Raw genomic sequence first — 16712 nt, forward strand, 5'->3', positions numbered from 1 at the left:
CATATTGAATCAATCACCAAGTCGTCACAAATAGCATATTGAATCAATCATCAAGTCGTCACAAATAGCATATTGAATCAATCACCAAGTCGTCACAAATAGCATATTGAATCAATCACCAAGTCGTCACAAATAGCATATTGAATCAATCACCAAGTCGTCACAAATAGCATATTGAATCAATCACCAAGTCGTCACAAATAGCATATTGAATCAATCACCAAGTCGTCACAAATAGCATATTGAATCAATCACCAAGTCGTCACAAATAGCATATTGAATCAATCACCAAGTCGTCACAAATAGCATATTGAATCAATCACCAAGTCGTCACAAATAGCATATTGAATCAATCACCAAGTCGTCACAAATAGCATATTGAATCAATCACCAAGTCGTCACAAATAGCATATTGAATCAATCACCAAGTCGTCACAAATATCATATTGAATCAATCACCAAGTCATCACAAATAGCATATTGAATCAATCACCAAGTCGTCACAAATAGCATACTGAATCAATCACCAAGTCATCACAAATAGCATATTGAATCAATCACCAAGTCGTCACAAATAGCATATTGAATCAATCACCAAGTCGTCACAAATAGCATATTGAATCAATCACCAAGTCATCACAAATAGCATATTGAATCAATCACCAAGTCGTCACAAATAGCATATTGAATCAATCACCAAGTCGTCACAAATAGCATATTGAATCAATCACCAAGTCGTCACAAATAGCATATTGAATCAATCACCAAGTCGTCACAAATAGCATATTGAATCAATCACCAAGTCGTCACAAATAGCATATTGAATCAATCACCAAGTCGTCACAAATAGCATATTGAATCAATCACCAAGTCGTCACAAATAGCATATTGAATCAATCACCAAGTCGTCACAAATAGCATATTGAATCAATCACCAAGTCGTCACAAATAGCATATTGAATCAATCACCAAGTCGTCACAAATAGCATATTGAATCAATCACCAAGTCGTCACAAATAGCATATTGAATCAATCACCAAGTCGTCACAAATAGCATATTGAATCAATCACCAAGTCGTCACAAATAGCATATTGAATCAATCACCAAGTCGTCACAAATAGCATATTGAATCAATCACCAAGTCGTCACAAATAGCATATTGAATCAATCACCAAGTCGTCACAAATAGCATATTGAATCAATCACCAAGTCATCACAAATAGCATATTGAATCAATCACCAAGTCGTCACAAATAGCATATTGAATCAATCACCAAGTCATCACAAATAGCATATTGAATCAATCACCAAGTCGTCACAAATAGCATATTGAATCAATCACCAAGTCATCACAAATAGCATATTGAATGCAATGCATTTATTTGACATTTAATTGAAAGATGTACAAATATGTGTGATGATTCATGGTGTGTTGTAGTCCTCCTGTAGAATACATTATTGGTCCTTTACTTTGTTCTTTCCCTCTTTGTCTAGGGACATGTCACTTAGGTTAACCTGCCGGGTCTAAGGACATGTCACTTAGGTTAACCTGCCGGGTCTAGGGACCTGTCACTTAGGTTAACCTGCCGGGTCTAAGGACATGTCACTTAGGTTAACCTGCCGGGTCTAGGGACCTGTCACTTAGGTTAACCTGCCAGGTCTAAGGACATGTCACTTAGGTTAACCTGCCAGGTCTAAGGACATGCCATTTAGGTGAACCTGCCGGGTCTGGGGACATGTCACTTAGGTGAACCTGCCAGGTCTAGGGGACATGTCACTTAGGTTAACCTGCCAGTTCTAAGGACATGTCACTTAGGTGAACCTGCCAGGTTTAGGGACATGTCACTCTGGTTGGTTAACCTGCCAGGTCTAGGGACATGTCACTCTGGTTGGTTAACCTGCCGGGTCTGGGGAGATGTCTTGATAGACCTGAAAATAGCTTTGCAGCAACTCTCCCCATCTAACCTGACAGAGCTTGAGCGAATCTGCAGAGAAGAATGGGATAAACTCCCCAAATGCAGCTGTGCCAAGCTTGAGCATCATACCCAAGAGGGCGTGAGGCTGTAATCTATTATTATGAGCCATCCTCCCATCCGCAGCCTCCACTGCACTGACCCTCACTTAACCTGACCCTACTCATAACCCTATCAAATTGTTGAGTATCTTCAGATAAAATGTGACATTAATTTGTAATGGTACTGCAGGTAAAAGATCAGGCTCTTCTGTGATCTGTAGGACCATCATGTCTGTGCTGATATAGGCCTAGCCATGTAGTTGTTACTCAGTTTACACGCTTGGTTAATTTTTACACGTTCTAGTTACTGAGATTTGAGATTAACTGTCCTCAAGTGAACCAAACCTTAGATCTACAGTAGTTAGCAATGTCCAGTCAAAGCAATACAACATCATGTGTAACTCTATTCCAACAAACAAAGCAACAAAATAAAATAAAGACAACATTTATTTACACATGACAGAAAATTACTAATAAAAGGCCACACTTAATGTTCAGACACTGTTTCCACTTACTACGTCTGTAGCAAAAGTGAAATATGTTTTCTTTCTTTGTGTTCAGATTTTGAACAACATAACACGGAAGAATGTTGATTTAAGCTTTCAGTCATCTCTGGGTGTGACACTCGTTCTGTGGGCAGATGACATGCGTACATGCCTCTTTCTAACATGGAAGGAATGAGTGAAAGATATGTTTCTTTCTGCCACTTACACCCTTCATTCATTGCCAGCCTGTATCTGGTGTGACTGAAACTCAGTTTGCATATTTGGCAGAGTTCAATATAGCCTGGTCCCAGATTTGTTTGTGCTGTTACCCAATGACCATACAGATCTTAATTTGATCTTTTTGTTGCTGAGAATTTTCCTGCTGAGCAGGAAATGCAAACTTGAAGTGTATTTAAGGTTTTAAAAGTATTCTAAAGTTTATAATTTCCACTTTAAAATGTCACTTGATTTGCTCTAATGAAAAACATATCAACCCCGACAAAAATATCCATTAATTATAATCCACATAATAATTCACACTTCCTGTTGCTACAGGACTATTTTCCTCCTGTAGCAAACTGGCTCATATTAAGATCCTACATGTGTAGGAGTTGGAAAGACAGCACAAACAGATCTGGGACCAGGCTAAATTCACTGCTAATCTCCAGACATCTTCACTTAGGTGTCTCTTAATGGGAAATGGCCACTCATTCTAAAGTGATTCTTAAGACAATGAATGTCAGTAACAGCTGGTTCCTTGGAGACTGAGGTAGTGCTTGTTTTTGTCACTGTTACCTTGTCGTTGAACCAAGATTCCTCACTGCGAAACCATTTTTATAAATGTCCAGGTAAAAAAATATACAATTTCATTACAATGAATAGCTTAAATAATACCTGTTTTTATTTTGTATTTCTTCCCCATGACTTGCATACACTCTTGTAAAGTATCAGAACAGGTACAACCATGCATACAGACAATCGGACAAACAAAAACGAGTTGTCTTATTTCGAGTTGTCTTGTGTCTTATTTCTTATTGATTTGCTCTTATTGACATGAATCTGATGTGGTACTGCCAGATATTGTGGATATCATTTGGTCTGCCTTTGATGTTACAGTAGGACCTAAATCTTGTCCTCAAGGGTGAAGCTAGATATTTCATTTAGCCACTGTGTTCAAGTAGGAGGATTGTAGATTTACAGAATAATGTTATGCATTTCTTTGCTGCATCCATAGACGGAATATATATTTTTCTGATACTTATTCCATGGATCTAGTTCACGAGTACCAAGCAGACACAAGCAAGGCGAGGCAGGCGTTGAAATCTCTAAACATCCCTGTGAAAGCTGCTAAACTCGCTGTACTGCTGTGCTCTTTCCCCTTTGTGATTGTTAGGCTACCGTAATCAGTCATTAACGTATTGTTTTTACTGCAGAGAACAATAGGCCAACTGCTCTCAAAGACAAACTCTGTAACTCATAAACCATTATTATTTTTTTTAAATATGAACACTTTTGGTAAGACTTCTGTTGCCCTTTTCAAAAGTGTTCTTCCTTGGCAGCTTTTTCAAAGAATGTGAATATTTTTGTGTGTCTGTGTGTGAACATGAACTCAGCTGCTCAACACCCTTTTGTCTTAGGGTGAAACTAGATGGGGTGTGCAGAGCCTGACGAGAGGGAGGGAGAGAGAGAGGAGGAGTGGAACAGGTGTAGTGAATGTTCTGGATGGGTGGGGAGTGGGAGGGAGGAACCGACAGAACAACATAGCAACAACCTTATAAAGGGAAAGATGCTCCCTCTCTCTGGCTTCAGTTCATACAGCAAGTGAAGTCAACACCACTGTCCTCACAGACAACATGCTCAGCCTTATTAAACTGCCCAGAGTCTTCACCATCCACCAAGTCCCAAAAGTAAGTTACTTTACTTCACTACGTTTTAGAATGACAAATCCTACAATATCATTTTCAGAGTCGAGGTTATATTTTATATTTAAGTCCAGTTAATTCAGAAGTTGAACATGTGGACATGGAATTTGAGTGGAACACTATTCTGAAGCTTGTGTTTATTCTTGACACTTAGAATATCAAGTATGTATCATTGTGACTCCCCTCAAGAATGTATAGTCCTACTTTCACTGGGAAATATGTCAACATCATAACCATTGAGTTTATAGTAAACAGGTTCCTCTCCATATGTATCTAGATATAGCCTACTACTGTGTGGTGAATGAGTGTTGGCCAACTGTGCAGTAACCCTGGGTTTTGTTTTGTTTAGGTGTTCCATGAGGACAGCATCATCTCAGGCTACCGACACCCTCGCAGCTCAGCCACTGACTGCATCCTCAGCCTCTTCCAGCTGACCAATGAAACGCTCAATATCTGGACACACTTCCTGCCCACATGGTATAGCCGAGCGACACCTGTTACACTTAGGGGGTTCCTTGTGAACGCCACATATAGGGGCACATGTTTTGGTCACACTTTATTTGGATCGTCCCACACAAGATGCTCTGTAGATGGTCATACTATCAACAAACTATCTGTTTAGCAATTGCTTGCTAAATTTAACTTAGGGTTAGGTTTATTATCATGGTTAGGGTTAGTGGATAGTTATTTCAATCAAACGTATTTATAAAGCCCTTCTTACATCAGCTGATGTCACAAAGTGCTGTACAGAAACACTGCCATTTGTTTCCAGTTATTGAACATCTACAAACCATCTCCTTGGGACTATCTAAATACAGTGTTACCCAGCACTAACACACCTAATTCAGGGTTGAAGGGTTATTAGTTCATTAGTGGAATCAGATGTATACGTGCTGGGTAAGAATATAAAATGTCCTGTCACAGCAGTGGTATGTGTCCTTAAGACAGAGTTGTACTAAATTCAAAACCTTAACATCCTTCATAGATTAAAACAAATTGAGCTCTTTTCCTTAGATTCTTTATTCAAAAAGTCTTCATCCCCAAAAAACAATGATCCGTATAGTTAAATGTGTGTCAGGTAATCCTGTGAATTTGAGTTAATAGGAGATGGGGGGACTTCTCAAACTATTTAATAACCCGTATGACATATCTTTGAGGATCATTGTAGTATTCAATGCAGACCCCCACCCCCCCCCCCCCCCACACACCCCCACAAATTGGTTTTATTATTTGCTTCTGTTGTAGCAGATTATGATTTTGGACATTATATAGAAAAGGCAGTTAGGATTTTGCTCCGTAATATGGCTCCATGTTTTTATATTCGTCACACTGAACATGTAGTGTATGGCTGGGGGTGAGGCCATACACTAGTACCTCCTTGCCTGTCACTGAACATGTAGTGTATGGCTGGGGGTGAGGCCATACACTAGTACCTCCTTGCCTGTCACTGAACATGTAGTGTATGGCTGGGGGTGAGGCCATACACTAGTACCTCCTTGCCTGTCACTGAACATGTAGTGCATGGCTGGGGGTGAGGCCATACACTAGTACCTCCTTGCCTGTCACTGAACAACATAGAAGTAAAAAATGGTCACATTCTCTGTCTCTTTCCAAGGAGCTACATTCTGACTCGTCTCTTTAAATGAGGTAGATGCCACAGAGCAGAATAATCCATGGCAGTCCTCTGCTTCTTAAGGATGTGTAAAGAGCAGGTGTAGTCATTAAACATGATGGTTAACTGGAACCTCAGGGGACCGTCTCGTGTCAGTGATACTGGAGGCTTGACTGAGACGAGAGTAAACAGTTGGACTTTTCTCTCATGTTTAGTGTTATGTTCATTGTTCGTATCCAAATGATAAAGATAACGTCTTTTAATGACAGAAAAGAAGCAACTGCATATTGAAACATGCTCTCTCACTCTCAATTCCCTGGAACAATGTTGCCCTGGATTTGGACTAAACCAGAAAACATGATTAACAGGTTTTATTGAATAGCAGCTGAGTAGCAGCTGAATTCCACAGGCTTGAGGCCTTGCACAGGAAATAGTAGTTGATTAGCAGTGTAGCATGGTGTATGTGACTGTCTACCTGATGACAGTCATTAAGACACTTGCCTCTGCACTGCAAGGATCAAGGACTCCCTTTTCTATTTCTCTCTCCCTCTCTCTCTGTCTCCCTCTTCTCTCTCCTCTCACAGCTCTCAAATGAGTTGCCACAATTAGTGAACAGCTCAGTGTAGCGATGGGGAAAACCACAAATAAGGTTAATTTGTTAATGAGGTGTGCAGAGACATGGAAACACAGCCCGCTGCCTCTGTAACTACTGTGTACAGGCCAGGGAAAACCTTGTGGTAGATACAGTAACTCACTGTGGTTGACTGAACTGGAGAATACAGTCATCTTACAAAATACTAAGCTGGTTAAAGGGGATTTTTTTGTCTTTTTTTAATGCTATCACTGTGATGTTTAGGCAAACAATCCAAAATAGTGATTTCATTTTGAAGAATCATAATTAACTTGCATTCTGATTTGAATGCTGAAACAAGTACCACAAAATTGGTAAAGGATTGCTCCCCCGATAAACAATTGGTCCTGAAGGAGTGTGTCCTCCAGGGCCAAACTAACCCTCTGTGTGTCCTGACAGGTACTTCTTATGGAAGCTGCTGACGGTGGTCCTGACGTGGGACGTGTCCTCCAGGGCCAAACTAACCCTCTGTGTGTCCTGACAGGTACTTCTTATGGAAGCTGCTGACGGTGGTCCTGAAGGAACGCGTCCTCCAGGGCCAAACTAACCCTCTGTGTGTCCTGACAGGTACTTTTTATGGAAGCTGCTGACGGTGGTCCTGAAGGAACGCATCCTCCAGGGCCAAACTAACCCTCTGTGTGTCCTGACAGGTACTTCTCATGGAAGCTGCTGACGGTGGTCCTGACGCGAGACGTGTGGAGCGACTCGTTCACATGGCCCCTCCTGGTGTTCCTGATGTCGTGCTGTGTGTACCCGCTGGCCTCTAGCTGTGCCCACACCTTCAGCACCATGTCAACACGCGCACGACACATCTGCTTCTTCTTCGACTACGGAGCTCTGAGTCTCTACAGCCTGGGTGAGTAGACATGTCATAGAAATGGAATTTGCTTCAAAAGAACATTGTTGCCACTAGCGACATGACTACTATGTTATGCAGGTGTATTCCTAGAGGGAACGGCATTGTATGGATTCTATCTAGTCAATGTATAAAGGGTTGGATTGGTATAAAGTTTTGAACCTGCAGGTCTTTTAACTGAGAGTCCTTGTATGATACCCCGATGGAGTTAGAATGGGTAGGAAGCACAGGAGGTTGGTGGCACCTTTATAGGGGAGGATGGGCTTGTGGTAATGGCTGGAGCGGAATCCGTGGAATGGTAAACATGGTTTGATGCCATTCCATTTGCTCCATTCCAGCCATTATTATGAGCTGTCCTCCCCTCAGCAGCCTCCACTGGTAGGAAGGGAATGTAGTCCCATTCAAATGGATGTTCTGTGGTGGGTACACTGGCCAGTCATACTTTTAATGTACAATTTGGAGTGTTGGATTAATCACATTAAACATCTATGCCTGTTTCATTTAATCTAATTCTGTGGTTTCCCCCAATCCCAAATCAACCTAGTCGCGTGTTAATGCCTCCTTACAGATCTGATGGAAGTGCATGTGTGGAAGATAAATGGCACTGCCTGGCCTACCACAGGCTCTATGGCCATATTTGACCCACCCATTCAATCCTTTTGGATTTAGGAGGGGCTTACAAAAGGTGTCTAGGGGTGGCAGTAGGGGATGATGTGGAAAAACTACTGCATAACATAGTAGTCATGTTCAATCCTTTTGGATTTAGGAGGGGCTTACAAAAGGTGTCTAGGGGTGGCAGTAGGGGATGATGTGGAAAAACGCATAATGGTTTGCATTTATATAGCTCTGCACCCAGTTTTAAAAATCCCTTTGTGTGTAGCAGGTCTTGAACAGGACATCATGTACAGTCAGGGTAACTATACCCTCAAACTAACTCATGTGTAGCACCAACCTGCCATACAAAGGGCGTTATTAGTTATGGAAATGCATCCAGGAATGTGCTTAAGCACATGTACCATGGATACTGAGACCTGGACCGGCCAGTCCTCAGATTGGAACCTACACTTCTTCCAGCATCTGCATGCTGAAGGGTGACAGTGTGTGTTTTGTATACACACGTATGAATGCCTTTCCCACATGAGTTCCCACATGTAGGATCATAATTTGAGCCAGTTTGCAACAGCAGGAAAGATCTCCTGGAACAGGGTGATCAAATTAAGATCCTCCATCTGTATGTGTGTATATTATACACATCAATATAGTCTATGGTATATACACACAGTTTGCAGTACCTGTGTATGCACACACATGTTTATGTATTTGTGTCTATTCCTGCACGTATGGTTATGCATATTTCATTCCCCTCCAGGCTCTGCCATAACATATTCTGCCTACGTGATTCCTGATAAGTGGGTGAACAGTTCGTTCCACCAGTACTATATCCCCATCGCTGTGGTAAACACTGTCATCTGTACCGCCTTAGCCTGCTACTCCAGGTAAGAGAGCTTTCTACTGGAAGGCCACTGTTGTTTTGCAGATTAGTGTTTTTTCTTGTCCTGGAGGCAGCTCTGCAGAGTGGTCACTAGTTGGCACAGCCACAAAGTCATCAAATCTGATTTTAAACCTTAACCCCAACCTTAACCACACTGCTAACCCTAACCTTAACCCCAACCTTAACCACACTGCTAAACCTAACCTTAACCCCAACCTTAACCAAACTGCTAAACCTAACCTTAACCCCAACCTTAACCACACTGCTAAACCTAACCTTAACCCCAACCTTAACCACACTGCTAAACCTAACCTTAACCCCAACCTTAACCACACTGCTAAACCTAACCTTAACCCCAACCTTAACCACACTGCTAACCCTAACCTTAACCCCAACCTTAACCACACTGCTAAACCTAACCTTAACCCCAACCTTAACCACACTGCTAACCCTAACCTTAACCCCAACCTTAACCACACTGCTAACCCTAACCTTAACCCCAACCTTAACCACACTGCTAACCCTAACCTTAACCCCAACCTTAACCACACTGCTAACCCTAACCTTAACCCCAACCTTAACCACACTGCTAAACCTAACCTTAACCCCAACCTTAACCACACTGCTAACCCTAACCTTAACCCCAACCTTAACCACACTGCTAAACCTAACCTTAACCCGAACCTTAACCACACTGCTAACCCTAACCTTAACCCCAACCTTAACCACACTGCTAAACCTAACCTTAACCCCAACCTTGACCACACTGCTAACCCTAACCTTAACCCCAACCTTAACCACACTGCTAACCCTAACCTTAACCCCAACCTTAACCACAATGCTAAACCTAACCTTAACCCCAACCTTAACCACACTGCTAACCCTAACCTTAACCACACTGCTAAACCTAACCTTAACCACACTGCTAACCCTAACCTTAACCCCAACCTTAACCACACTGCTAAACCTAACCTTAACCCCAACCTTAACCACACTGCTAAACCTAACCTTAACCCCAACCTTAACCACACTGCTAAATCTAACCTTAACCCCAACCTTAACCACGCTGCTAACCCTAACCTTAACCACACTGCTAAACCTAACCTTAACCCCAACCTTAACCACACTGCTAACCCTAACCTTAACCCCAACCTTAACCACACTGCTAACCCTAACCTTAACCCCAACCTTAACCACACTGCTAACCCTAAGCTTAACCCCAACCTCAACCACACTGCTAAACCTAACCTTAACCCCAACCTTAACCACACTGCTAAACCTAACCTTAATCCCAACCTTAACCACACTGCTAACCCTAACCTTAAATGAAAAACAAAAAGCAAATGTTTGTTTTCCTGAATGTTTACAATATAGCCAGCTGGCCTATCGAAGGGGGAAACGCTCAGTTCTGCCTCCAGGACAAGACTCGTGACAATAAATGTCATCCTGCCTGTTGTTTAGCAACCACTCAATCGCAGGCATCTCATAGTGCTAATGAGGATATTGTATAATTAGCTCTGGGTTTTAAAGGAATGTGATTGTACAACTTGACCCCTAGCTTTGGATGTTGTGAATTAATAAGATTACAAAATGACAATATTCCTCCAACCAGAAACAATCACATTTAGTCTAAATCCTACTGTGTGGACACATATTTGACATAAAACATTTTAACGTACATTTCATGTAGATTTGATACACACACTGCTGTTATGAATTAATTTGGGGGATTGAAACTGCTCCTTTCAGTTCCTTTCTGTCAAAATATCATGCATGATAGGAGGCAAATTGGACCTGTCTTTTACCTCAGCTTAGCTTCACTGTGTAGCAGCTATTGTGACTTCGCTTGTCATCGTACACTAAGCCTACACATTGTTGTTAAAACGCACACTGACTGGTTTGGCTACCTTTCTTCATAATTATTACTGAGTATTCTCTGCTTGATGGCAGTCTCACAATGCTTCTCCCTCCTCTTTTCTGCTAAGGCTTGGTTTACCATATATCCAATATAACCATGACATCATAAAAAGGTAAACATCATGTCGTCTCCGTTAGCAAAAAGAAAACGCATGACTATCTGTCAACTGCTGTGCTACTGCTAACCTAACTCCCTGTGCTACTGCTAACCTAACTCAGTGTGCTACTGCTAACCTAACTCCCTGTGCTACTGCTAACCTAACTCCCTGTGCTACTGCTAACCTAACTCAGTGTGCTACTGCTAACCTAACTCAGTGTGCTACTGCTAACCTAACTCAGTGTGCTACTGCTAACCTAACTCAGTGTGCTACTGCTAACCTAACTCAGTGTGCTACTGCTAACCTAACTCAGTGTGCTACTGCTAACCTAACTCAGTGTGCTACTGTTAACCTAACTCACTGTGCTACTGCTAACCTAACTCCCTGTGCTACTGCTAACCTAACTCCCTGTGCTACTGCTAACCTAACTCCCTGTGCTACTGCTAACCTAACTCCCTGTGCTACTGCTAACCTAACTCCCTGTGCTACTGCTAACCTATCTCCCTGTGCTACTGCTAACCTAACTCACTGTGCTACTGCTAACCTAACTCAGTGTGCTACTGCTAACCTAACTCAGTGTGCTACTGCTAACCTAACTCACTGTGCTACTGCTAACCTAACTCACTGTGCTACTGCTAACCTAACTCACTGTGCTACTGCTAACCTAACTCCCTGTGCTACTGCTAACCTAACTCCCTGTGCTACTGCTAACCTAACTCCCTGTGCTACTGCTAACCTAACTCCCTGTGCTACTGCTAACCTAACTCCCTGTGCTACTGCTAACCTAACTCCCTGTGCTACTGCTAACCTAACTCACTGTGCTACTGCTAACCTAACTCAGTGTGCTACTGCTAACCTAACTCAGTGTGCTACTGCTAACCTAACTCCATGTGCTACTGCTAACCTAACTCCCTGTGCTACTGCTAACCTAACTCCCTGTGCTACTGCTAACCCAACTCCCTGTGCTACTGCTAACCTAACTCACTGTCTATAACAGGAGGTTGGTGGCACCTTAATTGGGGAGGATGGGCTCATGTTAGTGGCTGGAGCAGAATGGGTGGAATGGTATCAAATACATCAAACGCATGATTTCCATTTTCACATATGTAGACACTGGTTTGGTGCTGGAGGTAATGAATATGAGGTTGAAAAGTGGCGGAGTTGCCCTTGAAATATTAGTGGCACTATGCACCTCCCTTTTCAATTATGTGGGTGTGAGCTAACAAAAAAACATGTAGGCCTCGTCACTCCATAGATAGACTATCAAGTGTGGTTTTATTTGGAAGAGGTGGTAAGGAGAGGGAAGACATGTACAGTAGTTAGCAACAGATCGTGTGTTCTTTATGTGAAGAGGGAGTTGGCTTCATTTACACTGGAATGTGTTTCAAAGCTACAAAAACAGAATCCATTTTGCTAATCTGATCTGACAATGACTCAGCAGTTATGATTGTGTGAAAGGTAAGGAGAGCAAGTGAGTGAATTTAATTAAAGCCGTGCATTCGGAAAGCATTCAGACCCCTTGACTTTTCCCACATTTGTTACGTTACAGCCAGTTTTTGCTATTAGACTAGAAATTGAGCTCATGTGCATCCTGTTTCCATTGATCCTCCTTGAGATGTTTCTACAACTTGATTGAAGACCGCCTGTGGCAAATTCAATTGATTGGATAAGATGTGGAAAAGCACATGTCTATTTAAGGTCCCACAGTTGACAGTGCAGGTCAGAGCAAAAATCAAGCCATGAGGTTGAAGGAATTGTCCGTAGAGCTCCGAGACAGGATGGTGTTGAGGCACAGATCTGGGGAAGGGTACCAAATCATTTCTGCAGCATTGAATGGTTCCCAAGAACACAGTGGCCTCCATCATTCTTAAACGGAAGAAGTCCAGTGGTCTCAATACTCTCCAAATGCACTGTAAGTGATGTGTGACGGGAATATAAAACCAGGAAAATGTCCTGTGTAATATTTAAACAAGATGAGTTCATACTAGATACAAAAATGCACTGAAAAGGTGTCTATTTGGGAGCAAGTTCATAAAGGCTACAGTTTATTCCCAAATTCAATAACAGGAAATGGGTTTCTAATCATTTTAATAACCATGCAACAGTAATGCAATAATTTGATCCCTAGATGCTGTTAAGAGCATCTTGTATTCATCTATCCTTAATGCACAGAGATAGGGAACAAAGAGATGGCATACGTTGATTAATTAAAATCCATAATTATTTGCAGTGTATAACGAATGTGCATGGATTTGGCTCATTGTGATGGCTGATAAAACAACCATAACTTTTTTTTCCTTCAGATTCTCAGAGTGTAAGAGCCCAAAGTTTGGCAAATTTCTCCGCATTCTAGCTTTCGCATTACCCTACCTGTTCGACAACATTCCTCTCTTCTACAGGGTGAGTCATTACATTTCTCACCCCTCTGTGTGACAGACTTCTTCTGTGCCTGAGGAAAAGTTAAAGTATAGAACAGTGTTTGTCATATTGAAGTGTACTGTGTCAATGTTTTTTTGCCAGGTCATGTGACTAGGGATGGAAATGAGCTGAAGCTAGTTTCTCTGATTATTGTACGACTATATCTTTTGAAACCTAGCAAGCTCTGTACACTTTGTTGTCTGGTTAATGGTATAATGATGGTCAAGTCAGTGGAATGTAGGTGTACATTAAGTATTTATGAACAGTTCTGAAATTCTGTATGCACAGCTATTGGATCTTAATTTGACCAGTTTCTCACAGCAGTAAAATAATCCTGCAGCAACAGAAATGTTGATTATAATTCTAGATTATAATTCATGGACATTTTTGTATGGGTTGATACGTTTGAAGTTGGGGCAAATCAAGTCTGAAATTTTTAACTGTAAATTACCAATGTTTAAATATTTTTTTAAAGCTCAAATACACTACAAGTTGGTGTTTCCTGCTGTATAGGAAATGTCCTGCAACAACCGGGTGATCAAATTAATATCCTACAGCTGTACCATGCTATCTTGGTTCAACAGCCATGTGGAGTATGACTGTGATGAAGCCTGTCACGTGATGTGAGGCTAATACATTCTACTGTGTTTTGACAGCTCTTCTTGTGTGTGGGTGAGGGCTGCACTGACAACGATACCAACCCCCTCCACCACACCCACATCGCCCTGGCCTTCCTGACCGCATTCCTCTTCGTCACACACCTACCAGAGCGCCTGGCCCCCGGCAGCTTCGACTACATAGGTCAAAGTGCATGGTCTATCTGGAAAGGCTGCTTGTTTGATTCATTTCAGAATGATTTGTCACTGTATTGTGCAAGACTTGTGGTAATACAGTGGATACTGATCAACACTGGCTTGACATTAGTGGTATGACATATGTAGCATTAAAACAACATAGTATTCTTTATATCACTGCCTCTGGGTCTCACTGTGCCTTCCTGTTTCCCCCTTATGCTGTGGAGGCCAGTTCCTCTGTTGCTGGCCAGTTACAGTTCTCCTCGTTGAGTTCTGCTTCTTACCTCTCCTGTACCAATACTACTGTAGTTATTTAACCACAGTCCTTTTGCACCCTCTGCAGGTCACAGCCACCAACTGTTCCACGTGTTCGGCATAATCGGCACTCATTTCCAGATGGAGGCCATTGAGCAGGACATGGCGACGCGACGCCCGTGGCTCCTCACGTACTCTCTGCCCATCACCTTCACCAACACACTGGGGGCGGCACTGCTGAGTATAACCCTCAGCCTTGGCATCATCTTCCTCTTTAGTCTGCCTCTGCTCTGGTCAGCCACCCGGGGAGAACACACTGAGAAGAAGACACAGTCACATCCAATAGCCAAGGGCTGCCAGTACCACTAGCATTAGCCACATGCTAATGATAATGTATACGGGATGTAGGAACTGGATGGCTCAGTTGGTGGAGCATGGTGCCTGTAATGCCGGGATTGTGGATTTGATTCACAGGGCCACCCACACGTAAAATGTATACAAGCATGAATGTAAGTCACTTTGGATAAGAGCGTCTGCTAAATGGCATATATTTGTATTCTATTACTATGATTAAACTGGACACTGTGGTGGGGATGGGCTTGGGAGAAGAGGTGAACAACTGAAGTGAACCACTATGGCTTCTTGGTGTTGGATAGAGGTGAAGTCATGACATGATACAATGCTGAAGGAGCAATGAACTGTTCTTCACATTGTCAGCACGGATGAATAAATGGTAGCTGAACAAGAGCTCCATATATACTGCAATGAGGGACAGAGAGTTAGTGGTACCTCTGATAGTATTACACTGACTATAGGACTAGTACACAGTACTAGTCCTAACACAGTCCTTGCTTTTGTTCGCTGATTTACCAACGCTACTGAGGAGCAGGAAGAGACTGAAGCAGTTGGAAGTCAAGCTGTATATGAAGAATCAATCCACTGAGGAGCAGGAAGAGACTGAAGCAGTTGGAAGTCAAGCTGTATATGAAGAATCAATCCACTGAGGAGCAGGAAGAGACTGGAGCAGTTGGAAGTCAAGCTGTATATGAAGAATCAATCCACTGAGGAGCAGGAAGAGACTGGAGCAGTTGGAAGTCAAGCTGTATATGAAGAATCAATCCACTGAGGAGCAGGAAGAGACTGGAGCAGTTGGAAGTCAAGCTGTATATGAAGAATCAATCCACTGAGGAGCAGGAAGAGACTTGAGCAGTTGGAAGTCAAGCTGTATATTAAGAATCAATCCACTGAGGAGCAGGAAGAGACTGGAGCAGTTGGAAGTCAAACTGTATATGAAGAATCAATCCACTGAGGAGCAGGAAGAGACTGGAGCAGTTGGAAGTCAAGCTGTATATTAAGAATCAATCCACTGAATGTTACATGAAGATGCATTTTCAATATTCCTTCAATTTAGTTTTTCTTTTTAAACACTATTTTTATACTAAATATATTTGTCACTTGATCATTTTTATACACAAACAATGGATATGTACCACAAACACAACAACAATTTTAGGACCACAGTCTGTAGCCTAAGGGCTGTTAAGTAGAGGGGTTTGGTAGTATATTGTGAACTAAAATCAGCACTGAAGGATACAATAACTTATTAATGAAGTGTACAGTATGTATGATGGGCAGCTACTAAAGTGAAGGTGCCTTTTAGAGATACAAATGATACATGTCAGATCACTTTCCTGTAAACTGTTAAGTACAGTATTATTTAAAGCATCACCAAGACATTATAGTTCTCCGTTACACATTAAACGTTTTCTGTGGCTCCTGTAAATCTTGTCTCATTTTAGTTAATATTTTAGTTAATATATTTTGAAATGTTATTTATTGTGAATACTCATAAATAAAAGGTGTCTGTGTATTGCCTTGAAATAAACTAGGGAGCAAAAACATCCTGTGAATGCAACACATGAACTAGGCCTACAGAAAACTCCAAACACTGTTTTCTCATTGTAGTACATTTGAATAAGAGCTCACTTTGTTTTTCTTATTTCATTAATCACATGTAGGCTAGAGGATCACTTTGGATTTTATCATAGGCCCACAATATTCTTGAAAAAGACATTGTACACAATATTGTTTTTTATTGAATGATTATTGAAGATATGGTTAGTTTTATTCCCAACATATAATGCAGAAGTGTGCAGCACACACTCAGCTCATCCTATATGTTCGGTCAGGGCAGAAAGGAAGGTACTTTGGGGCGAC

General features: G+C 41.8%; 1 protein-coding gene across 2 annotated transcripts; it reads left to right on the forward strand.

The window, feature by feature from the left end:
- Positions 1 to 3238: 3238 nt before the first annotated feature.
- paqr5b (progestin and adipoQ receptor family member Vb) lies at positions 3239 to 16278 on the forward strand. 2 transcript variants are annotated; one of them, XM_036964136.2, is made up of 9 exons: positions 3239 to 3348; positions 4138 to 4407; positions 4772 to 4899; positions 7316 to 7521; positions 8891 to 9017; positions 10999 to 11043; positions 13332 to 13428; positions 14103 to 14247; positions 14584 to 16278. In XM_036964136.2, the coding sequence occupies exons 2-9, from the start codon at positions 4354 to 4356 to the stop codon at positions 14862 to 14864; spliced, it is 1083 nt and encodes a 360-aa protein (XP_036820031.1). In that variant the 5' UTR covers positions 3239 to 3348; positions 4138 to 4353; the 3' UTR covers positions 14865 to 16278. The 2 variants fall into 2 exon arrangements, with proteins under 2 accessions (XP_036820031.1, XP_036820032.1); XM_036964137.2 differs by lacking the exon at positions 10999 to 11043.
- Positions 16279 to 16712: the final 434 nt, after the last annotated feature.

This window comes from Oncorhynchus mykiss, chromosome 26 (assembly GCF_057628025.1).
Source record: "Oncorhynchus mykiss isolate SJ-2025 chromosome 26, ASM5762802v1, whole genome shotgun sequence".
NCBI classification, from domain to species: Eukaryota; Metazoa; Chordata; class Actinopteri; order Salmoniformes; family Salmonidae; genus Oncorhynchus; species Oncorhynchus mykiss.

Excerpts from the sequence above, each read along its gene's own strand:
- paqr5b (XM_036964136.2), top strand. The coding sequence starts at position 4,354 with ATGCTCAGCCTTATTAAACTGCCCAGAGTCTTCACCATCCACCAAGTC. Across the intron at positions 9,018-10,998 it reads GCCTTAGCCTGCTACTCCAG|GCTTGGTTTACCATATATCC; the intron begins GTAAGAGAGCTT and ends TTTTCTGCTAAG. Across the intron at positions 11,044-13,331 it reads AACCATGACATCATAAAAAG|ATTCTCAGAGTGTAAGAGCC; the intron begins GTAAACATCATG and ends TTTTTCCTTCAG.